Source organism: Dipodomys ordii, unplaced genomic scaffold (assembly GCF_000151885.1).
Source record: "Dipodomys ordii isolate 6190 unplaced genomic scaffold, Dord_2.0 Scaffold17, whole genome shotgun sequence".
In the NCBI taxonomy this organism is placed as follows: Eukaryota; Metazoa; Chordata; class Mammalia; order Rodentia; family Heteromyidae; genus Dipodomys; species Dipodomys ordii.
In genome coordinates, this window is record NW_012267233.1 from 15,767,579 (window position 1) to 15,792,716 (window position 25,138).

Sequence of the window (25,138 nt, forward strand, 5' to 3'; positions counted from 1 at the left end):
TACAGTTTCTATGCAGGGTGATGACAAAGTGGACAGAGTTTGGATGTTTATTTGATCCATGGAAGTGGATTCACGTGTTACACAGATCAACAATATTTGGGAGAACATAGAGACAGTTGATGAGGTTTGTGAACATAGGATCAGGAACATTCCTGGGTTCTTTTCTGAGGGCTATCATATATTTGCAGCTTTGAACTGCAACCACTAACATTATTTTATATAGCTATCCTGGCATTTGCCAAAACATACCTTCCTCAATTGCTTAAAAAAGTAAAAACTGTAAACTCAACTGAAAATAATAATAAAAAAATCCAACAAGAGTGAAAAATCACACTCATGGACTGTTATGTAAGACTCTCAATGAAGGCCAAAATAGAGAGAAGCAATGAAAGGAATAAATTATAGACAGCTCATTGGAGTTGTTGACTTGTATGTTCCTATGATGGGGGATCAGGAAGCTTCTGGAAGATTGGCTGTTCCATGCAGAGGTGAGCTCATCTGTAGAGATCTGCTTCTCTAGGTTTGTGACTGGATGTCAGGCAGTGGTTCTTTCCAGTTGGGAAGACTTTGTTTTAACAGGCTGGCATGTGATCACCCCATTTCTGGTCTATTCACAGGCATTTGAGCAGAGAATAGCAAGATGATTGGAGCCCGTCTTCACTCCCTGTGTCTGTTTATGCTGTGTTTGGTAAGAGCAAAGGTAAAGTTCTCTACTTCTTCATTGGAATATTTTCCCATACTAGAGAAAGGATGACTATCATCACTTGTCTAAGTTGGCCTATCAAATTAAACTTTTGTACAGGCTGGACACTGTGTATTCGGATCAATAATTCTAGTGAAATGGCTATAAACCACCTGGGCGTCTTTCAGCTTGTTGGCTTCCTAAAAAGCCAACACTGGCCAGGTGCTGGTGGCTCATGCCTGTAATCCTAGCTACTCAGGAAGCTGAGATCTGAGGATCATGGTTCAAAGACAGCCCAGGCAGGAAAGTCTGTGAGACTCTTCTCTCCAACAAACCACCAGAAAACTGGAAGTGGTGCTGTGGCTCAAGTATTAGAGCAATTTGCCTTGAGCTGAAAAGCTTAGGGACAGCACCTAGGCCCAGAGTACAAGCCCCATGGCTGCTCCCTACCCCCCAAAAAAAGAGATTAAAAAAAAAGAGAGAGAAAAGCAGACACTGTATAATGGATAATCTATAACTTGATTTTGCAGTGATAGTGGTAGAAGCAAGGGCTTTGTAAATAGTAGGCAAATGCTCTATTACTAAGCAACTTCCCCCAGCCCTATGGACAAATCTATTATTTACATACAAAAGAATAGGAACAAAGCTGGGTACTACTGAGTCATGCCTATAATCCTAGCTACTCAGGAGGCTGAGGTCTAATTACAGCCTTGTTAAAAGCCAGCCTCAATAGGAAAGTCTGTGAGATTCTAATCTCCAATTAACCACCAGAAAACCGGAAGTGGAGTTGTGGCTTAAAGTGATAGAGCAGTAAGTAGCCTTGAGCAAAAAGAGCTCAGGGATAGCACCCCAGTCCTGAGTTCAAGCCTCATGACAAAAAAAAGAAAGAAAGAAAGAAAAAAGAGAATAGGAACAAGGCTAGGAACTTCATAAAGAAATTATATTGATGTATATATTTATCTATATCCCTTAATTTTGACGGTTTTTAAACTTTGAAGACATCATCAAAACACATCAAGAGGTCATTTTCTCTGTTTTAGAATCTTTTCTACCTGTACTTTTCTTCTTACCAATTGGATTTTTTATTGCTGAATGTGTCTTTAGCCATTTGTTGAGTTAACCCTATTGTCCAATAGGCTCCTAAAGTTTGGAGCTTGATGGGAACTAGACAGTTTCAGCACTTGACCTTGGCTAGACAGAGGGGTGTTAGTTTTGTTTTATGCTTGAGGCTCCTGAGGTTTGACAAAAGATTGTCAAAATTTTGTTGTATTATGAAGCAAGATTATGGAACTGTATTTCCTTTCCTTAATTTCTATATTCTTGGACCTCAAATCTTGCTTCATTTCTTCTAGTATACAAAAAAAAAAACCTACATGAAATTTTAAGTTTCAGAAAGCATACTAAAGCCCATTCAATTAAAAATATTTACAGAGTAACTGACATAAAACCAGAGTTATCAGTGCCTTTCTCTGGGTAAAAGGAGGACTATAGTTCAAATTTTATGAGCAATGGGATTCTTGTGGCTTGAGGGCTCAAAATGTGTCCCCATTTTTGTACAAGTATGATGTCAAACATCCATTCGACCTCTCTCTTCTTCTTATTCTCTCAAATGTTCTTTTCTACCTGCATTATTATAGGCTGGTGGTAGAGTTAGATCCAATTTACATAAGATATGAACCCAAGTGAGTTATATTAAACTTTGAACCCCAGTTTTCTTCCCTTTGAAATGGATCTAATTCAGTGTTTGAGTTCTGAGATGTTGCAATTAAGTAAGACAGTGCACTTTCTCTCTCTCAGATTCATGACTAGCACAGCCTAAACACTGAATAAGAATTTTTTTTGACCTGGTGCCAGTGGCTCACACCTGTAATCCTAGCTACTCAGGAAGCCAAGATCTAAGGATCAGTATTTGAAGCCAACCTGGCAGAAAAGTCGAACTCCAATTAACCACAAAAAGCTGGAAGTGTGGCTCAAGTGGTGGAGCACTACTTGAGCAAAAAAGCGCAGGGATAATACCCAGGCCTTGAGTTCAAGTCTGAAGACTGGCGCGCATGCGCCACACAGACACGCAGACACACAGACACAGACACAGACAGACAGACAGACAGACACACAGGTTTTAGTCAGGTGCTGGTGGCTCACGTTTATAATTCTAGTCTGAGATTCAGAGGATTACAATGCAAAGAGCCTCATCAGAAAAGCTGGTGAGACTCTAGCTCCAAAGTAACTAGCAAAAAGCTGAGCTGGAAGTGTAGTAGAGTACCAGCTGAGCAAATGAAAGTCCATAAATTGAAATCCCAGTACTAGTGAAAATAATTTTTTAATTTAAAAATACCTATCAGTAAAAGCACTTTAAATATTCATTATCCATATCCCTCTGAACCTTAACCTCCATGAAGGAAGAACAGCTTCTTTTTCACCTTTATACCTTTAGCATCTAGTAAGTTCCAAGAACAGGCTAGAAACAGAATACACAATTGCAGAGGTGTATTAGGAAGCAATGATGGGATTTGAGAGAGTGAGAAGATTCTTATCTAATACTCTGGTTGGTGGCTCACTCCTCTCTTGTCTGAGAAGGAGACATGGATTTCTCCTCCTGGATATGATGAGTCTTTTTGCCAGTTTCTCCCACATTATTCCTCCAGGCTCTGATGGTGTGGCCTGGTGACTCACTGTGTGTGTTTGCATGTTGAAATCTTTATAGCCCCAATAGCCAGATTAGCCGGCTGGAGGAAAGATGTGTTGCCCTGATACAGGATGCAACTTTGAACTCTGGAACTGAGATATGCCCTTCCTTTCCTGCAGGTGAGTCAGCTTGTCCTTATAAGAAAGGCAGAGCTTTGTCCAGGAGGCCTGTTGGCTTTGGTAGTTTTCATCAGTGTGGCCACATGCTGGGTGGGCCCAGAGCCGAGGGAGGTAGTTTTCTGTTGAGCAGTAGCTCACAGAAAAGACTATCCCCATCCTGGACCAGATATGCTGCAGCCTGGACACCTGCCACATTCCCAGGGAGCAACAATGTAATTGGATGAGATGTAAGAAAGAAATAGAAGGCAGGAAGAGTTCTTCAAGAAGACAGAAAGGAGGAGATGGACAGAAGTCCAGAAAGTTCACTATGTGAATTAAGAATATTAGTCAAGTCAAACCAGCATTTAAATTCCATCCTATCCTAGTGATATTGGCCAGCATCGAGAATTGGAACAATAATGAATGTTGGTGGGGATGTGGGGGAGAAGGAACCCTATTACACTGTTGGTGGGAATGTAAACTGGTAAATACAACCACTCTAGAAAGTGGCTGGGAGATTTCTCAAAAACCAAACCAAACAAACAAACAAAAAAACAAGCCGGGCACCAGTGGCTGACACCTGTAATCCTAGCTACTCAGGAGGCTGAGGTCTGAGGATCGCAGTTCAAAGCCAGCTGGGGCAGAAAAAGTCTGTGAGACTCTTATCTCCAATAAACCACTAGAAAACCGGAAGTGGCTCTATGGTTCAAGTGGTAGAGTGCTGGCCTTGAGCTGAAGAGCGCAGGGTCAGTGCTCAAGCCCAGAGTTCAAGCCCCAGGACAGACCAAAAAAACAAAAACAAAACCAACTAAACAAAACATAGATCTTCCCTACGACCCAGCCATACCACTCTTAAGCATCTCAGAGCCTCACAAGTCAGGATATGGTAAAGACACTAGTACATCCATGTTCGTTGCTGCACTATTCATAATAGCCAAATGATGGAAACAGCCCAGATGCACTACAACAGTGGATCAAGAAAATGAGGTCCATATACATAAAGAAAAAAAATTTTTTTGCCTTTTTTTAAAAATTTAATTTTATTTGTGAACATACTGTACAGAAGGGTTACAATTACATGGGCAGGATAATGCGTACATTTCTACCAAGCATTGCAGCCTCCTCCTTTGTTTACCCTTCACATCCCTTCCAGAAAAAATTTTAATATATATATATTTTATCGTAAAGATACTGTACAGAGGGGTTACTGTTACATGAGCCAGGTAATGAGTACATTTCCTATCAAGCATTGTTACCCCCTCCTTTGTTTTTCCCCTACCATCCCTTCCCTCCCCACCTTCCCACCCCCTTCCTCCCCCTCCCTGAAGTTGTAAAGTTCATTTTCAACATAGTGTCTTGTACATCTCATTGTTACAATGGGCCAACCTGTATCCTCATTTCAGCATTTTGTTATTTCCCTTCCCCTCCCCAAATTAGAAAAATGTATATACAAGATGCAGGGCACCAGAATCAAATACAGTGAAAACAGGGGTTATGCCATGGGGAAAGAACACACAAAAGAAAAACGATCACAGAGTACATTGTAAGTACATTAAAAACAGCAGCAAGAAAGATAAAGCCTCCTATGTCCCTCTCTTGGGGTTCATTTCGGTTAGCATCATCTTATATGGTCATATATACATAGCTTCACACAAAGGAATTTTACTCATCCATTAGAAAGAATCTTATATATTTTGTAGGGAAATGGATGAAACTATTAAGTGAGGTAAGCCAGGTCAGCAACAAACCACGCATGATTTAATCTCATATGTGGAAGCTAGATTCAAAATACAACTATTCATGATAACATATCCAGGGATCAATGCATTCACACATAAACAAACTGACTAAAAGAAGTTGTATTTAGGGGTTTTATATTTAGGAACTCTTAATAAAATCAGCAAGTGGCACACGCAATTATGACCAATGCTAATCCTCTCTTTCTTTGTTAACAGACAACTGGAAATGGCCAAGATGGGAAGTTTAGTGGACCCCTGAAGCCCATGAAATTTTCTATATTTGAAGGCCAAGAATCAAATCAAATCATATACATATTCCAGGTAAAGGTTACTCTTGATTGCTGGTGGCTTGATTTCTCCTGCTCTCCCAATGGACTTTACTCCTTTCTCTACTGCACAGCAGGAAATAAAATGGAAATAATGGCACATCTCATTCTTTAGAATGATTTCAGAAATGAAGTCAAACAGAGATGGGTGGCCATGGTAGTATATTAGTTGGACATGACATCCTCATTCAGCTTCCTTAATCATATCTGAGGCCAGTGCCTCCATCCCTCTCACAGGGAGGCTGGTATCTATGGGCTCTGCCCCTACCCAGTGGTAAAAAGGGAGCTGATCCCTAGAGAGGCTCTGGTCCTCTGACTGTCACCACTTCAGACATTTGAAGATGGGCCTTCTCTCTGTAGATGGCCTGCCTTTTCCTGACTACCTCCTCTGTGCTCAGGCAGAGCCCTTGTCTCTATGTGTTGGTCAAGGATGCTGGTGATGTTAGTGTTTCTGTCACTGTGAAAAAATACCTGGAAAAAAAAACAACTTAAAAGGAGGAAAGACTGACTTTAGTTCATGGTTTTCAGAAGTTTCAGCACACAGTTACTGGGCTGGTGGTAAAGCAGAACAGTTAAGTTAGAAGGTTGTAGTGGAAGAAAGTTGATCAGCTCCTGGTGGCCCAAAAGCAAAGAGACTAAAAGGATCTGGGGACAAGATACATCTCTGAAAGCCCCACCCCCAGTGCTTACTTCCTGAACAGATGAAAGCCCCACCCCCAGTGCTTACTTCCTGAACTAAGCCCCACCTCCTATAGCCCATTCTGTTATGAGCTCACCAATGGCTGATCCATTGATAAAGTCAGCATTCTCATGATCTGATCACCTGTCAGTAGCACTGCCAGGATACCAAACCTTCAACAATGAGTCTTTTGTGAATACACTTCCTATCCAAACCTCAACACTGGGAGGTGGTCATTTCATTTAGACTGCCGTGAAAAGCATCCCATGGAAGGGTGTGTTCCAGGTAGAGTGAGGGACTTAAGCTGCCAAGGGCTCTGAAATAATTACAGAAATGTAACTGGAGAAGGAGAAGAATTACTGCATTTGCTAGACATTCCCTCAGGAAACTCCTTGGCTTTGGAGTGGTTGGAGGAGTTTTGAGGACCCTCTGGGACTGATAATGGCTCCCACCACCTGATAGCCCATTATCACTCCATTCATGGGACAAACACAGAGGGGTTGCTGAAAGATCTTGTAAGGCACAGGAATCAATTTGAGAAGGAAGGAAGGTGAGTTCAGCAAAGACCCAGCAGAGACAACAGCCTTGTGCTAAGGAGAGGGCAGAGCATGAACTAAGGACTGTTAGTTAGCAAGCTACATGGCTGGGGAGAAGAGGGTCAAGAAGAAGGCAGACAGGAAGGCCCTGCCTATTGAAGCTCTGAGATTTTCTCCCCAAAGAAATGGACTCGACTCAAGTTTCCATTCAGAAAAGACCTCTCTGGCTACAAACTAGAAGGGCCAGAGAGAATGCAAGAAACTCCTTCTAAGTTTCTGGCAGGGATCCACAGAAGATACACTCCTTACTTCCTTCCTCTGCCCTGACAGGGAGCACTTGGCTGTAAAGTCTTTTTGACAATTCTTATTCCTTCCATTTATGAATTATGCTTTATACACTAAAGAACTTCACATGCTAGGTACACATTCACTCTCTTTTATTAACCAGGAATGAAACACCTACTCTGTATGTGGCACTGGGCAGGGTACTGGTAATGCCAATACTACCTGAGTCTCAGGGAGCTCACAGTTGCAGGGAGAAAACTCAAGTGAACAAACATATGAGGTGGTCTGGTTGTCAAAGGACAGGTGAAGAAAGGTGACTGATTTTCCTTATTTATCTTATTTATTTATTTATTTTTGGGTCCGGTTGTGGGGCCTGAACTCTGGGCCTGGTCGCTGTCCCTCAGCTCTTCAGCTCAAGGCTAGCGCTCTACCACTTGAGCCACAGCGCCAATTCCGGCTTTTTTCTTTTTGCTTATGTGGTGCTGAGGAATCGAACCCAGAGCCTCAGGCATGCAAGGCAAGCACTCTACCACTGAGCCATCTTCCCAGCCCCTTCCTTATTTATTGACAAATAGAAATTGTACGTATTTGGCCAGATGTGATGGTATACATCATAGGAGGCAGGATATTTGAAAGATATTCTCATGGTTATGAGAACTTTTCTTAAAAATAAAACAAAAGTAAAAGCAAAGGTCTGAAGGGCTTACCTAGCATGCTCCATACCCTGAGTTCAATCTCTACTTCTATGCAAAATATATATATACGTGTTTTTTTAAAACATGTATGAATTTTGGAATGGGTAAGGTGAGCTAGTTCATATGTGTACCACTTTATTGTTTTGGGCCTGTGATTAAACACAAAATCGAAGAGTGCCGATATTAAATGAAGATGGCAGTGGGTTTCATCAGCCAGCATTCCATCAACCCCAGAGCTGAGTGTTGGAAAGTGGGTAGGTGTCCATGAACAGGAAACAGGCAGTAAAGACAGCAGGGGACAAGGCATGCAGGAAGCATTTGGTATGAAAGTGACAGACAGTGGGTGATCCAGGGTCCAGGTTGGAGAAAGTACACATCAGAGGTCTGCAGACTTGCTGAGGTCAGTATGGGTTGGACTGGGTCTTCGTGGGCAGGCTGCTTCCTGCCATTAGTGGAGTAGCCTGATAAGCTGTGTGCTTGTGCAAGCTTTCTCTGTGATTGCGGTGAATAGGGGTTGGGTTGGGTGAGACAAGAAGTAAACTGCTTACTTGCCACTGTCCAGTGAGAAGAGATGAGATCATGGTTAGGGAAATGCAAAGGGGGTGCTATGGTCTTCATTCTGATGTTTCCTTAAATTCATGTTAAAATCTAACTCCCAAGTTATAGCATTGGTATTAAGAGTTAGGACCATAGGAGGTTATTAGGTCATGAGGGCAGAGTCCTCAAGACTAGAATATAGAACCCTTGTGAAGAAGGACTGATGGACCTGTTTGTTCCTGCTGCCATGCGAGGACATGTCAACACTGTCATCTATGAGGAACAGATCCATCTACTCTGTAGCGCAAATTGGCCCTGATCTTGGACTGTCCTGCCTTCAGCAATAAATATGTATTGTTTGTAAATTGTGTAGGACATTTGTTACAGCATCTCAAATGAACTAAAATAGGGAAAAAGGAGAAGATAGACAGGAGCAATGTGCAGGAAGTCATAAATGTGGATTTGGCTGGCTTCTGAGTGAGTACAGGAGGCAAGGGACAGGTGCTTGGGATAACTCTTAGGTCTCCGATTTGCTTGATTAATAGTATCTGTGCATGTATATACTAGAGAGAAAAGCAAAGGATTGTGGGTAAGGCAGGTAGATGAAGATGCTTAAGAGACGGTGACCATTTCGACCTGAAGATAGACTATGAAGTCTTCTTCAGTTATATTCAAGTGCTTGAATGTGACAGCTGTAAGTACATCAGACTTCCATTCCACTGTACATAGGTGCAATCTCCAGCTACCTTATGGACCTCCAGGGCTATAAACTGTTGATAGGTTCATCCCAGTATGGGTGAGGATAGCAGACAGGTGGAAAATTGTTCTTTGGGCTATTTCATCTCTGCTTTGTTCTTTTTTTCCCTTGGTAGTGGTACTGGGGCTTGAATTTAGAGCCTCATGCTTGGTAGGGGCTTGAATTTAGAGCCTCATGCTTGGTAGGCTGGTGTTCTACCAGTTGAACTACAAATTAATGTTTGATTATGGTCTGTGAAGGCTTTGAGTTTAACTTGTTTTGGAATTCATTAATCTTTTTGGGCATCTAGATAACTGTTTTCTTCATATTTGGGATGTTTTTTAGTCATTCTGTTTTCAAATAATCCTTCTTCCCTCTTTGCTTTTCCTTCTGTGACTTACACATTCATTGGTGTTCTACGGGTCTCTGGAAACTCTATTCATTTTTGTTCTCTGTTCTAGCTGGTAAATATTGATATTCTTCCACTGCCTCAACTCTTTCAAGTCCCATCAAATAATTCCTGTTCACTTCAGTTAATGCACTTTTTAACTCCAGAATTAATACCTCAAAAAAAAATCTATAGCTGGGCACTGGTGTCTTACGCCTGTAATCCTAGCTACTCTGGAGGCTGAGATCTGAGGATCAAGTTTCAAAGCCAGCCCTGGCAGGAATGTCCATGAGACTCTTATCTCCAATTAACCACCAGAAAACCAGAAGTAGTACTGTGGCTCAAGTGGTAGAGTGCTCATCTTGAGCTGAAGAGCTGACAGACAGAGCCCAGGCCCAGAGTTCAACCCCTACGGCCTACAACAACAACAACAACAACAACAAAACTATGTTTTTTTTATTGATATTCTCTATTGGTAGTCTCTATTTGGTTTTCCTACAGTCCATGGTTTCCTTTACTTGAATCTGACAAATGACTTAAGATCTTTAGGAAATCCAACATCTGGGATTCCTCAGGGACAATAGCTAGAGGCTGAGAGTTCTTTCTTATTTTTATGTCCCCATCATTTTTGAAATTGGATGTTGTAATTGTAAGGTATATTAAATAGGTAGGTAGGTTTCATTAGGTGGCTGATGAAGAGAACACCTTGCCCGTATTCAGGCAGGAAAAGAAGTTTATTTACCGCCCCTGCCACAGAGAGGCACGGCCAAAAAGGGGCCATCCACCCCTGGGCCAGGACTTATCTAGGCCAGGGACAGGAAGAAGTGTGGTCAGGTGAGGGAAAGGTGTGGCCACACTGGATCTGATGTGACCTCAGGGCCTGGGACCCTCTATGGTCAGTTGGGAGGTGTGACAGGGCATCTTAGGATGTGACCTAGCAGTAGGGGGAGCTGACTGCTTCCAGGTGTGCCAGTTACCTAGGTAACACAGATACCGAGTGGAAACGTAGCCAAGAGGTAGGGAGGTGTCTGCACAGGGCTGGCAAGGCCCAGGGCAAATCTTACAGTAATTAATATGTTGTGGGATTTCTAATCATATCTCTTCCTTTTCTCAGAGCTGGATGTTGTTATGGTGTATTTAGTGACTTTCATCAATGAATTCTGCAAAGTCAGTACTCTTTGTCCTCTGAGACCACTCCAGTTTCTGTTTAGTTAGCAAAGTGTTCAGTTAATGACTGCACAGAGATGAACTTAGGTAAGCCTTGAGCCAATAAATCTCCAAACCTTTACCAAGGGGCACCATGTGCATGCTGGGCACACTTTCAATAAAGGGGGGTTTACAGTTTTACCTTAGCCCTCATTTACTCATAGTCAGCCAGAGGTGAGGACTTTTCCTCACACATTCATAGCCCTGCTCCTGAATGGGCCCCTCTAGATCCCTTGTAATATATGAGGGGTTCCCAAAGCCCCCTGTGGGCATCTGAATGCCTAGATTTGCCTTTAATTTTTTGGTGTTATCTCTACCTCAGATAGCTATAACATCAAGCAAATTGTTAGTGACATTAAAAAATATTTTTATTATCTTTAAGTCATTGTACAAGGGAATTACCATTCAACAAACCAATTTATAGGAAGTCCAGCACATCTTGATCGATGTCACCCCTCTCATTATTCTCCCCAATCCCTCCCTGCCCAACCTCTCTCCTCAATTTGCTTAATTTCATAGATTATGCATTAGATATTATGATTGCATTCTCTACCCACTTCCTCTAGTGAATTTTTCCCCAACAAGTTTTGCCCCAGCTGAGGACTCGTAATGAGTAATCTCTGAGTCAGATTAAATAAAGACAAGCCCTGTGAGAGATATTTCCAGAGAAATGCCAACAGGTCATATAGCTATAGTTCTCCAAGAACCACCTTCCGCCATGCTGTGGGTCTGAGGCTGTGGGCTTTCAAGGCAACTTCATTTTAAGAATCAACAATGGGGGGCTGTGAAGGTGGCTCAGTGGTAGAGTGCTTGCCTTGCATGCATGAGGCCCTGGGTTCGATTCCTCAGCACCACATAAGCAGAAAAAGCCAGTAGTGGAGCTGTGGCTCAAGTGGTGAGCGCTAGCCTTGAGCTGAAGAGCTGAGGGACAGTGCCCAGGCCCAGAGTTCAGGCCCCACAACTGACAAAAAAAAAAAAGAATCAACAATGGAACTGTGCAAATTAAAACACTATAATGCTCTATGCTTTCGGACTAGCTCTAACTAGCATTTGGTCAATTCCTGAGGTTCTGAAAAGTCCATGGTTAGAGTTCTTAAAAACCGTTTTAATTTTGTTGTTGTTCTGGTCCTAGGTCTTGAACTCAGAACCTGGGAACTGTCCCTGAACATTTTTGCTCAAAGTTAGCATTCCACCACTTGAACCACAGTCTACTTCCGGATTTATTTTTCTAAATTTTGCTTTGCGAAAAAAAGTCTCACGCAATTTTTTTTGGGGGGGAGGGGTGTCTGGGATAGCTTTGAACTGGGATCCTCAGATCTCAGCCTCCTGAGTAGCTGGGATTGTGTGAGCCACTAGCACGCAGCAATCATCACATTTTTTTTTTCTTTTTGGTCGGTCATGGAGCCTGAACTCTGGGCCTGGGAGCTGTCCCTCAGCTCTCCAGCTCAAGGCTAGTGCTGTACCACTTGAGCCACAGCACCACTTCCGGCTTTTTCTGCTTATGTGGTGCTGAGGAATCGAACCCAGGGCTTCATGCATGCGAGGCAAGCGCTCTACCACTGAGCCACCTTCCCAGCCCCTTAATTTTTTTAAACCAACATTTTCATCACTGTTGTAGAGGAAGAGGGAAAAAAACAACTCATGTCTGTGTCTTTTTCTTGAAACATAAACAACAACACTTTTATTTACTATGCAGATAAAGCATAGCCATAAGCACACAAACACAACTGTTTACCCATGATATTACTCATTTAACATATCAACATGTCTTTTTTGGAAATAAATCTCCACTTCTTCCTTGCCAACATGGGAACTTTTGGTTCTGTAGCCATCAGTGTGCTTTACCCTCATATACTGAGTCAGCCTCCGTCTCTATCCATGTCTCTTCATGGTGAACACTTTAATGATTAACAGTATATCAGTTTATGATTATGACATCATAATTACACTATTTTTTGCCATCTAGAAGTTTTCAATGTTATCGTTATTAATAAGTATGCTCTTTATACTACAAGCATGTAGTTTACTATTTTGAAAATTTTCCTTAAGATAAACTGTGTAGTAATGTTTGTTATCAAAGGCTACGTTTTATACCTCCATACTATATGCTTTTTGGGGTATTTCTTTACTACTAATGTTGGCATTATTTTTAAGTGTTTTAGTAAAACCCATATAAAATTATTCAGTTAAAGGTATTAATGAGTTTGAGCAACTTTTTTTTTGACAGTACTGAGGTTTGAACTTAGGGTCTTATGCTTGCTAGGCAGACACTCTACCACATGAGCCACATTCCTAGTGCCCTCCCCCACCCCCAATTTTTCCTCAATTTTACTGGAGCTGGCTTCAGACCATGACCCTTTTACTTATGGCTTACTGTGTAACTGGGAACACAGGCATGTGATACTGCACCCAAATTATTGGTTGAGATGAGGGCTCGCCAACTTTTTGGCTGAGCTGGCTTCAAATTTGAAGCCTCCAGATCTCTGCCTCCTGAGTAGCTAGGTTTACAGGAGTGAGCCTCTATATCCGCTGATTGAGAAACCTTTATGTCTCTTATTTTAATGGAAATTTTCTGGTTTGTTCTCTTAAAAGTTATCCCATGAATAGTGGTTAATAGCTTTTCACATTTGAAAAGAGAATTAAGAGATTATATAGAGAGTATTAGGTTGAGGCCACATATTTTTACTGTCTTTGGTGATATTAACATGACTCAATCTTTGTCATAATATGTAAAAGTACTTACAGGATAGCTTTTTATTCTAGCAATGAAGTTATCCTTCTAATGTTTCTGAGTACTATTGTAGCTTTCAGATATTCCATGAAAAATACTCTTTAAGCCTGCATTAATATCTTTTGTCAATGAATTAATATAATAACATTGTTTCTTATTTTTCTTCCTCCCCCTTTTTTTCTTATTTTTGTTTTCCTTTTTTTTTGTACCAATCCTGGGTCTTGAATTTAAGGCCTAAGCATTCTCCCTGAGTTTTTTGCTCCAGGCTAGTGCTCTACCAATTGAGCTCCAACTTACAGCTTTTTGAGTAGCTTACTAGGGAAAGAGATTTGTAGACTTTCCTGCTGGCTTCAAAGGTGATCCTCAGATTTCAGCCTCCCCCATAGTTAGGATCACAGCGTGAGGAATATGCTGCCAGCATGATACATTAAATTTTTTTTTGTTGTTGTTGGTTGTGGGGCCTGAACTCTGGGCCTGGGCTCTGTCCCTCAGCTCTTCAGCTCAAGGATAGTGCTCTACCATGTTAGCCATAGCACCATGTCTGACTTTTTCTGCTTATGTGGTGCTGAAGAATCGAACCCAGGGCCTCATGTATGCAAGGCAAGGGCTCTACAATTGAGCCACCTTCCCAGCCCTGATACATTAATTCTTAAAAAAGCATGTATTTTGTGTGTTACATAATTATAAACAAACTTTTAGGACATATCAATCACTTCAATGGGCTAAAATTTTCTTTTTTAGTGGTTATATAAATAAAAACAGCCTGAAGCAGGTACAAATGCCACAGCCTTGTTTCTCTTCATTGCTGAACCCATCTTTTGCTTTTTTACCCCCAGTTTAAAGCAGATCCTCCAGCTGTGACCTTTGAACTTACTGGGGAGACCGACAACATATTTATGATCCAACCAGATGGACTGCTGTATTGCACAAGAGCCCTGGACAGAGAGACAAAAGCTACCTACCATCTTCAGGTAAACTGAGACCACACAAAGGGCTGGAACTCACACCTCTATGGTGCCCCTGATCCTGTAGCCTCACCGGCTCCTTCAACCTGCGCCTGCCATTACAGCTGTCCTGACATTCCTGACATACTTTATGATCCTCATATGCCCCGTGTATGTGTGTGTATGTGTGTGTGTGTGCCAGACCTGAGCCCCAGCTCCACATCTGGCTTTTTGCTAGTTAAAGAATGATAAGAGATTTGGGGGGATTTTTCTGCCCAGACTGGCTTTGAACCTCAGTCCTCAGAGCTCAGCTTCCTGAGTAGCTAGGATTACAGGTGTGAGTCACCAGTGTTCAGCATCCATATGACCATTCTTTAACAACTACAGATGGGCAAGGCAGAGGTGCACTCTTCCTTGTTTGTTTGTTTGTTTCTTTTTTTCTTTCTTATGAGCTACCGGGGTTTGAATTCAAGGCCTTGAGCTTTCCACACTGGCATTCCACACTGGGCTAAACTGCTGGCATTCTTACCACTGGGCTAAGCTGCTGGGTTTTTTCTCATTATTTTTGAGATAGGGTCTCACTTCCTGCCCAGGCACATACTTGAGCCTAAGTTAGGCTTCCCAGTAGTTAGGATAGTCAGATGCCCAGATGTGTACTGCTGCATCTTTCTCTTCATTGAGAAGGGGGTATTGCAACCTATTTTCTTCTGCCCAGGCTGGCCTTGAACTTCAACAATCACAATCTCCTGCATAGCTCATAATAATTGGCATCCAGCTTTTCCTTAGGCAGTTGAACCAGAGTAAATCTCATTTATATGATTAAGCCTCCAGATGGCCTTTGGTCACCAGGCCTGAAACCTCACCAGTGTTTCTGTTCTGTGTCACTGGGTATTTGCTGGTGGCTGTTGTATGGAATCCATACCCACAACCAGGGCTCTGATAAAGCTTCTTCAGGCATCAGAGCAGAAGGATACAATGGTGAGAGACCAACTAAAGACCCTTCACCTATCTCTTCTCAGGGGTTGGTATCTGAACACCCAGGAAAGGCAGAAAGCTGTGTGGGAGCAGGCCAACAGCTTCCTGTCTGGCCCTTCTGCATGGGCTCCACAGGGACACCACTGGAACACCTCTGAGAAAGGGCCTGGCTCTTCCATGGCTTCGTGCATCAGCACGCTCTGGGCCCTGACTCCAGTCACTCAGAACGGAAACATGTCCAGTGTCCAGCACTCCCTCTGCTGACTGAGCTGATAGACCCCAGTCAGTCTGGGCTTTTGTGGGTTCTTTGTCTCCCACAGTCACCAGGCCATTGGTTCTTTTAGTTCTAACTTCCTTCAGTCTGACCAGTGGATTTTCTTTTCCTCAACATCAGCTTGCTGCCCTCGATGCTCAGGGAGTCACGGTGGAGGGCCCAGTCTCCATCACCATAGAAGTGAAGGACATCAATGACAACCGACCTACATTTCTTCAAAAGAAGTATGAAGGCTCAGTAAGGCAGAACTCCCGCCCAGGTAACAAGCAGCTGCCTGGAGATATTTGTAGAAAATGGGAATAAGGTGGAGGGGGAGATCTGTGTGGCTAATAGCTGTGATTATCACTCATTAATAATTTATTATCTCATATAAATTTCACAATGATCTTCTGGGAGTTGCTCGTATCATTAAATTTATATTTGGTGATGTCCTGGAGCTTGTACTCAGGGCCTGATTACTGTCCTTAAGTTCTGTTCAAGGCTAGCACTCTATCACTTCAGCCAAAATGCCACTTCTGGCTTCTTTTTTAGTGATTAATTGGAAATAAGAGTCTCACATACTTTTCTGCCCAGCCTGGCTTCAAACCATGATCCATGTCAACCTCCTGAGTAGCTAGAATTACAGGTGTGAACCACTTGTGCCCAACTGGGAATTGTTTTATTATTTAAAGTTTAGGTCAGGATTTTTCATCTTCGGTACTATTGACATCTTGGCCCTGCCCTGATCATTACTTTTTGTTGTTGCTGCTGTTGTGTTGTTTTGGGCTCTCCTGTGAGTTGTAGGATGTTTAGCAGCTTCTCTGATCTCTGGGGTAGGAGCATTCCCTACCATAAGTTGTGACAATAAAAATATCTGTAAACATTGTTAAGTACATGGTAGGGTGTGATGGGAGGCAAAAATCACTCTCTACAGTGAGCTTTAAAATATCTTAGAGCTCAAGGATGCCCCAGGACAGTGGGGAAAGGTGAGCTTACTCTTGCATTTCTTTGCAAGAGCCAATCACAGTGGCTGGTTCCAGTTCTTCTCCTCTGTCCATCTGTCACCCGTGACCCATTCCTTCTCTATGCGTCTGTGACCTTCTGTCCTTTATTTCCACAAAGCCTTTCATGGAGGCAGAGAGGGTACAGCAGGCCCATGAGGAAGTATTGTATCCCAACACTGCACCAAGCACAGAAGACTGTTAGACTTAAGCCAGGTGCCGGTGGCCCACACCTGTAACCCTAGCTACTCTGAAGGCTGAGATCTGAAGATCGCATTTCAAAGCCAGCCCAGGCAGGAAAATCCACTTAACTACCAGAAAACCGGAAGTGGTGCTCAAGTGGTAGAGTGCTCACCTTGAGTAGAAGAGCTGAAGGACATTGCCCGGGCCCGGAGTTCAAGCCCCACAACTGACAGAACAAAAACAAAAAAACAAACAAAGAATGTTAGACTTCCAAAATTTCAGATTCTCAGCCATTTCCACTGACTTAGAACTGACGAATCCTTCATCTGACCCAAGCTTTTCCTTTTCTCAATCCTCATCATCCATAACTAATAATTCAGAAAATTCATTATGGGAGCAGAATCCCACAGTCCCCATAATCCTGAAGTTGCCACCAAACATTCCCTCACCATCTCTACTGTGTAAGAATCCTCCAGCCTCACCATTGTTCTCATCATTAATAAAATCTCCTAGAGAAATGCTTCTCCAACTTTTTGATCTCAGGAGTCCAACATTCTCTGAAAAAAAAAAACAACTGGAGGGTCTCAATAAACTTTTGAACATGCATGTTATATCCAGTGGTGTTCTGGTCAATGTTTAATCACTCTTTCTGGGTATGATTTGCAAATTGCCATGGTGTAAATATCCTCATTATGACATATTTCAAGCTACCAGTGGTGTTAATAATTGATTCACAAAATTTTTGAAAATTCAGAATTGTAATGTGCTAACTCCAGTACATTCCTGGTTATATTTATCAATATAGTATCTGTTATTAAAACACTAAGTCAATTAAAAGACATATTTTAATGAAAATTGTATTTTCAAGATGAAAACAATTTAGTGATAGAAGTGGCATTATCTTAGTCCTTGTAAGTTTTTTTAAATATCTGGATTAGCAGAAAACAATTGGGTTATCATGTCTGTTTCTATATTTATTCTGTTCTCACATGCTATTTTGGTTGCTGTTGTACTTGAAGAAAAGTTAGCCTTACATCAATATGTAGTTGAAAAGAGAAGAATATTTTAATAGTCTTCCTAGAAAACTGTGGGAATTCTGTGAGAAGTTACCAAAACTTGAGAAGTGATGGTTTCCTTAAGATTAGTTGCAATGCAGACTCTGAAAACATATCGACGACAACATGTTTTGTACACTTTTGCATTAAAATTCATTAGATTAACTTATTCTTTGAATGGCTTTTATATAATTTTAGTGTGTGTGATTGCAACTCTGTAGACATCTTGACACTGACTCTGGAATCCCTAGAGACTTCTAGGGACCACACTTTGAGAAACTCTATCCTCCATGAGGGAAGAAAGATACAGATTGGCTTCTCCACAGATATGAATTATGAATAATACCCTTACTGTGTTCCTGCTTCTTAAAAGGCAAAAGTGCCTATGTTTGGTTTGGGTTTCAATGAACTCTTCTTTCTGGGTATGTTTTATTAAATAGGAAAGCCCTTCATGTATGTTAACGCGACAGACCTGGACGATCCAAGCACCCCCAATGCACAGCTTTTTTACCAAATTGTTATCCAGCTTCCCAAGGTCAACAACGTCATGTACTTTCAGATCAACAATCAGACAGGAGCAATATCACTCACCCTACAAGGTAAGCCAAGGGACGCCTTATGATGCTAGGTCAGAGAAACGGACTTCTGTCTGCCACCTTCAGAGGCATCTGCTCTGCTCTTCTCCCTTTCTTCCTGCAGGGTCTCAGGAATTGGATCCAGTTAAGAATTCTAACTACAATCTGTTGGTCTCGGTGAAGGATATGGGAGGCCAGAACGAGAATTCCTTCAGTGATACAGCATCAGTGGATATTATGGTGAAAGAGAATATCTGGAAAGCACCAGATGCTGTGGAGGTTATTGAAAACTCCACTGACCCTCACCCCATCAAAATCACTCAGGTAGTGTCTGGGTGACATCTAGAGCCCGTGAGATACACAGCCTTGTTTGGTAGAGACCTACTCCTGAGAGTCTTCACTGAAGCACTTATTAGTACATTTTTTTTTGTATCACATAATTGCAAAGTAAATCTCTGGAGATTATCATTATGGGGAGAAAACTTACATTCAAATGTGTGTGTGTGTGTTGTGTACTTCACTCACACGGTTAATTGGGGATTGTTTATGGTGCACATATCATGCACATATATGTAGTTTAAATTTGGGACTGCAAGTATTTTTCTTTTAAAATCTGCTTTCAAATCTTGTAAGGAAAGAAAGTATTGACCCAATAGATTCATCCTATCAGAGACTGAGGGACAGAGACAGAACTAGCTCTGAGTGAAGAGCCATGACAGGCAACTGTTCTGCTTGGAGACCTTCTGCTCCCTCTCCTGTGTGTGTCTCTCAGTCCCATTCAGTGTCTCCCTTCCCACCTCCATGGTGGGTGCTCTCGTCAGTGACTTCCTCCCTGTCTGAGCTCCTGCAGATCCATTCTGGAGCCCAGCACCGTCTCGGATGTTCTAGAAGTTCAGTGCTTCCTTGGCAGGAAGTCTGTGAATGGTGGTAGAGCCTTGGGTTTGGAAGCAGATGCCTGGAACCACGTTTTTGCTCCATCAACTTATAACTGACCACAGAAAAGTCATCTAACTATCCTGAATCCTAATCTCTCCTCAGTAAATAGGGTAGAGGAATGCCTCTCCATGAAGACCCAGCAGAGGGTCTTTAGTCTTGGGGGGTTCAGCTTGAGAAAAATAGAAAGGGAGCTCAGTTTAGGACCAAGAATGCAGTCTTTGACAGTGAATGGGTAGTGAGTGCTTAAATAACTAGCAAGCACAAAACTATTTCTGTGATAACTTCGTAAATTGGGAGACTAGTTCTCTGTTCAAGTAGCTTCAGGATCTTGGATTTTTTTTTTGGTGGGGAGGAAGGTCAGTCATGGGGCTTGAAACTCAGACAGAGCCTGGGCACTGTCCCTGAGCCTTTCTGCTAAAGGCTAGCAATGTACCATTTTGAGCTACACCTCTACTTCCCATTTTTGGTTGTTAATTGGAAATAAGAGTCTCTCAGACTTTCCTGCCTGGGCTGACTTTGAACTGCAGTCCTCAGATCTCAGCCCCCTGGGTAGCTAGGATTACAAGTGTGACCCACCAGTGCGTGGCTGTCACATCATTTTTTTGTGTGCACCAGTTTCCTCATCTGTAAACTGGGTATAACAGTAGTCTCTAGTTCATAGGTCCATTTGGTGATTAAATGAGATGGTACATGGAAGTTTTCAGAATTGTGTATGCAATGTGATATATCCTCTATAAATATTATTATTAGTATTACCAATAGAACAGCAGAGAGATCAAGGTCTGCCTGAACAACAAGTAGACTGTTCTCACTTTGGAGTTTATTCATTTATTCTTTCTCATTATACATCATGACTTAGTTTTCAGAATGTCAGCTACAAAGTCCACTTGGCTTCCTAAGTTGACATCTCAGGCATGTGAGCCCCTTGGTCCAAACTTCTGAAAGAAAACAAGCCATAAATTCTTGGAGAAAAATTGCGTTAGAAAAGAAACTTTCCTTGATTTTATTTTGTTTTTTTTTTTTTTAAGCAACAGCACTTTTTTTTTAAGTTTTACTTTAGATGGAAAGAATTCAGTTATCTTGACATGGGAAGTTGTCAGAAGTTTCAAATGAGAAATGGGAAGTTGTTTATTTCCTGTCTAATTCTACTTGTGTCCTTCCTGATCATGTACTTTGGGCCCATCAGGTGCAGTGGAATGAGCCAGGGGCACAATATTCCTTAGCTCAGAAGGAGAAACTGGAAAGATTCCCATTTTCAATTGACCAGGAAGGAAATATTTATGTGACCCAGCCCTTGGACCGAGAAGAAAAGGATTCAGTGAGTACAAGGGAGAACTTTTGTGAAATTCTGACAAAGCCCACATCTCCTTACTGTGAAAGTAAAATTGATGTTACTTAAAAAAATTTGGGTTCCATACTTGATGTATTATTAGATCTCCAAGACATCATATAGTTTGATAATTTCCTCACCTGTTTCACTTTCCTCCTCATTTCTCTGTTCTAAGTAAGTTGACAATAAAGGGGTGGATCAAGCGGAACAGTCATTTTCTCTGCCTTTTAAAGGGGCAGGGAAAGTCTTCTAACTCTGACTTTCCTGTTGTAGTATGTTTTTTATGCAGCTGCAAAGGACGAGTATGGAAAACTACTTTCATACCCTCTGGAAGTTCACGTGAAAGTTCTAGACATTAATGATAACCCACCGACATGTCCGTCTGCAGTAACTGTATTTGAGGTCCAGGAGAATGAAGTATTGGGTAAGGAAAGAGAGCTGCTCCACGCCGAATTAACGCTATAATCTCTTTCTCCTGTCTTTTGGATAGAACACGGGCAGGTAGACCTACTATACAGTCATTGCCTATATCTGAGGTTGAATGTGCCATGAGAATTACACAGGCATAATAGCTGACATCAAACTATATCTTATATTCTTTTTTTAAAAAAATGAACATCAATTGCTTATGTTTTAACAAGTCCATCTATGCATGCAATGCTTATTTTAAATTTTATCATTTAAAAACAATCTTTGACTGTAAAAATGATTTTGGTTCAACATACCTATTTGTGTGTACAATGTATCTTGATCAGAATCACCCCTTCCACCATTCTCCCTCCCCCAGCCCAGTCCACCCATTGTTGTCTAGCTTCATATTCATGTAGCACTTTGACTCTGTGTATTGAGTATTAGTCACCCACCCTTTCACTCTCCATTCATCCACCCTTCCCCCTTAATCTCCAGCCTCCGGAGGCAACATGTGTTTTAGCTCTCGAGTATTCATCTTGTTAAATGGTTGGTTAGTTGTTCAAAGAGATGGGAATCCACCCCAGGTATGCCATGTTTCAGTCAGTTTGATTGTGTATATGCACATAGAGCAATGTATGTGTTTTCATATTTGTTATGTTTAGATCCAGCTTCTACATATGAGAGAAAACATGTGCCTTTGTCTCTCTGAACCTGACTTAACTTTACTCAATATAATTTTTTCTAGCCCATCTTATTTTCTTGCAAGTGACATAATATTATTATTCCTGATGGGTGAATAAAATCACGTACACACAAATATATGTGGAATATATGTTTTTATATATGCATATGTAGATATGAAAAATATGTCACAATTCTTAATCCATTTGTCTATTGTAAAGCATTTGGGCTCTTTCCATAACTTGACTTTGGTAAATAGTTCTGCAAGGGACATGGGTGTACAGTTGTCTTTATTGTTTCTTGAGTTGCCATCTTTTGGGTAAATGTTCAAGAGTGGTATTGTTGGGTAAAGGTAATTTATGTTTAGTATTTTGGGAGATCTCCATACTGCTTTCCATAGTGGTTACACTAGTTTACATTCCCACCAATAGTATATAGGTTTTTTCCTCATATCCTCACCAGCATTTTTTAATGTTGGTCGGTCATGCGGCTTGAACTCTGGGCCTGGGCACTGTCCCTGAGCTCTTCAGCTCAAGGCTAGGGCTCTACCACTTGAGCCACAGCACCACTTCTGGTTTTCTGAATGGTTTATTGGAGATAAGAGTCTCATGGTCTTTCCTGCCTAAGCTGGCTTTGAACTGCGATCCTCAGATCTCAGCCTCCTGAGTAGCTAGGATTACAAAAGTGAGCTTGTCCTGGGCCTTAAACTCAGGGCCTGAGTGCTATCCCTGAGCTTTTGTGCTCAAAGCTAGTACTCTATCACTTGAGCCACAGTCCCACTTCTGGCATTTTGGTGGTTAATTAGAGATAAGTGTCTCATGGACTTCCTTGCCCATGCTGGCTGTCAATCTTCAGATCTCAGCCTCTTGAGTAGCTAGGACTACAGGCATGAGACACTGGCATCCAGCCCTTAGCAGCATTTGTTGTTGTTTGTATCCATGAAGATGACTATTCTGACTAGAGTGAGATGGAAACTAAATGTTGTTTTGATCTGCATTTTCTTTATGGCCAGGGATGTCAGGCATTTTTTCATGTATTTCCTTTTACTTCTTCTGAGAAGTGTAGATTTAGCTCCTTTGCCTATTTATTAATTGGGTGACTGAATTTTGTTACTGAGCTCTGTGTATATTCTGTTTTTTTTTAACTCTTGTCAAATGCATATTCGAAAAGATCTTCCTTTCTAGGCTCTTTTTTAGCTTAGTGACTAAACCATTCACTTGGCAAAAGCTTTGCTTAATGTTATCCCATTTGTCAATTCTCTCTCCTATTTGTTGAGCCCCTGGAATTCTACTCAGGAATTTCCTGCCTGTGCCAATCAATTATTTTTTAAAAAAAATTGTATTGTTAAGGTGATGTATAGAGGGGTTACAGTTACATAAGTAAGGTGGTGATTACATTTGTTATGTGCCAATCAATTCTAATGCTTCTCCTTCTCTTTCCTGTAGTAATAGTTTCAAGGTTTCCATCTTATATACACTATTTCTTTTTTTTTTTCTTGCCAGTCCTGGGGTTCAAACTCTAGGTTTGCGCGCTGGCCCTGAGCTCCTTTTTGCTTAAGGTTAGCACTCTACCATTGAAGCCACATCTCCACTTCTGGCTTTTTGGGTAGTTAATTGGAGACAAGAGCATTATGGACTTTCCCGCATGGGCAGGGCTTGAACTTTGATCCTCGGATCTCAGCTTCCTGAGTAGCTAGGATTACAGGCGTGAGCCACTGGTGCCTGGCTTCTGCTCTTGATTCAACTCACCCTTTACCAATGTCCCCCATCCCCCTTCCCAAACTAGTCTTACCAAGTTGCCTTGTTCCATTTTCATCCATGTATATATTTTGTCTTCCTCTTCTTTCCTATTTGTCTGCCCCTTCTTATGGTTACAGCCCAGATCAGAAATATTTTAACTTCTTAATATTCTTTTTTGTTACAGTGCATCTTAATCGTTCAAAGGGGTTTCATCATAGGGTCTCCCACATGCCTGTTGGGTGTCGCTCTTGAGCTGGAACTTACAACCATGATAAGTGCGACCACCTCTACTATTATTCTGAGTAGTCTCTCACTGTCAAGATACTCCCATACCAGTGTCTTGAGTATATATACAGGGATATATCATTTGCAAGATTTTCCCTTAAATAATCTTATTTGATCTCTAATAAGATCATTTCAAAGAGATGAAATGTCATCAAGCTTGTAAATAACAAACATTTATACCCAATCAGGTACCCCATAATAACATCACAATGAAAATTGAATTTGACCCTTAAGCACTTTCTCTAGGAAGCTAATGTTTCAGGAGACTGGTGGATGAAGTTAAGTCTTTTTATGTTTATCCTTTTGGTCATAACTTCTTTTCTTTTTGCTGTACCTCATAATCAAAACTTTAAGTTTGGGATAGAAATGCTGCTGTAAGTTCCTTATCATTTCTGTGGTTTTGTGACTTCCCTGGATTGGGGACAGCCTTTACCTATTTCCCCCTGGTGTTCAGCCCATTGACTGAGAAGGATGGCATTTCTTGAAATGCTCTTGTTTATGTGCTATGGAAATTTCCAAGGCTTATAAACTTAGCAGTCTCCTGTGAATATCATTGCTAGGGCTTTGCAGGTGTTGTTGTTGTTGTTGTTGACATTCTCTTCTTTGTTTTAAATCTATTTAAAATCAATTTAATCTGTCCTTACAGACTTCTGATACAGACACTGTTTTTTTCTGGCACTGTGATAGATTTTCTCGGTTTATGATCATTGTTTTCCTTGTTGTCAGGTAACATATAAGAGCTACTTGTCATCTGTACTGCCCAGGTCCTTTCTATTTGACTCAGTTCTAACTCTTGACCCAAAAAGAAGAATTAAATGACAACTTGAACTAATAATCTTATCACAGTAACAATTGAATAATAATAGAATGAGGAAGAAGAGTGGATTTGTACTTGTAGTATCATCCTCTGTGGAACTCAGGAATGGTCTGTGAATCTGAATGAAGGTGGAAAATCGTTGAAGATTTTAAAACCTTTCCAGATGATGCCTCAAGTCACTTTTCATTAGGCCGAACAAATGATGTATTTGTTGTCTGTTGCTGTATAAGGAATTTTCCCAAAACTTCAACTGATAGACATTTATAATCTCATAGTTTCTGTGAGTCAGGAAAGGAATCTAGAGACATTTATTATCTCATGGTTTTTGTGAGTCAGCAAAGGAATCTAGGTGTAGTTCAGAGAGAGACACAGACACAGAGAGAGAATGAGAGAAAGAGGGAAAAGAGAGGAAATGAGAGAGAGAGGGAATGAGAGAGAAAGAATGAACAACATGAACATCAATCAGTCTTCCTTTCTATATGATAATAACCTAACCTAATCTTGGAAGTGACAGCCCATTGTTTTTTTTTTAATTGTGAAAATACCGTACAGAGGGGTTACAATTACATGGGCAAGGTAATGAGTACATTTCTTATCAAACATTGTTGCCTCCTCCTTTGTTTCCCCTT

General features: G+C 41.4%; 1 protein-coding gene across 1 annotated transcript in view; it reads left to right on the forward strand.

Moving 5' to 3' along the window:
* The first annotated feature begins 640 nt into the window (after positions 1-640).
* Cdh17 (cadherin 17, LI cadherin (liver-intestine)) overlaps positions 641-25,138 on the forward strand; it is a 50,862-nt gene continuing 26,364 nt past the window's right edge. The window contains exons 1-8 of the mRNA XM_013012403.1: positions 641-688; positions 5,422-5,526; positions 14,161-14,295; positions 15,638-15,776; positions 18,176-18,334; positions 18,435-18,634; positions 20,433-20,564; positions 20,850-21,000. Coding sequence (XP_012867857.1) covers positions 641-688; positions 5,422-5,526; positions 14,161-14,295; positions 15,638-15,776; positions 18,176-18,334; positions 18,435-18,634; positions 20,433-20,564; positions 20,850-21,000 — 1,069 coding nt within the window. The remainder of the gene's footprint in view (positions 689-5,421; positions 5,527-14,160; positions 14,296-15,637; positions 15,777-18,175; positions 18,335-18,434; positions 18,635-20,432; positions 20,565-20,849; positions 21,001-25,138) is intronic.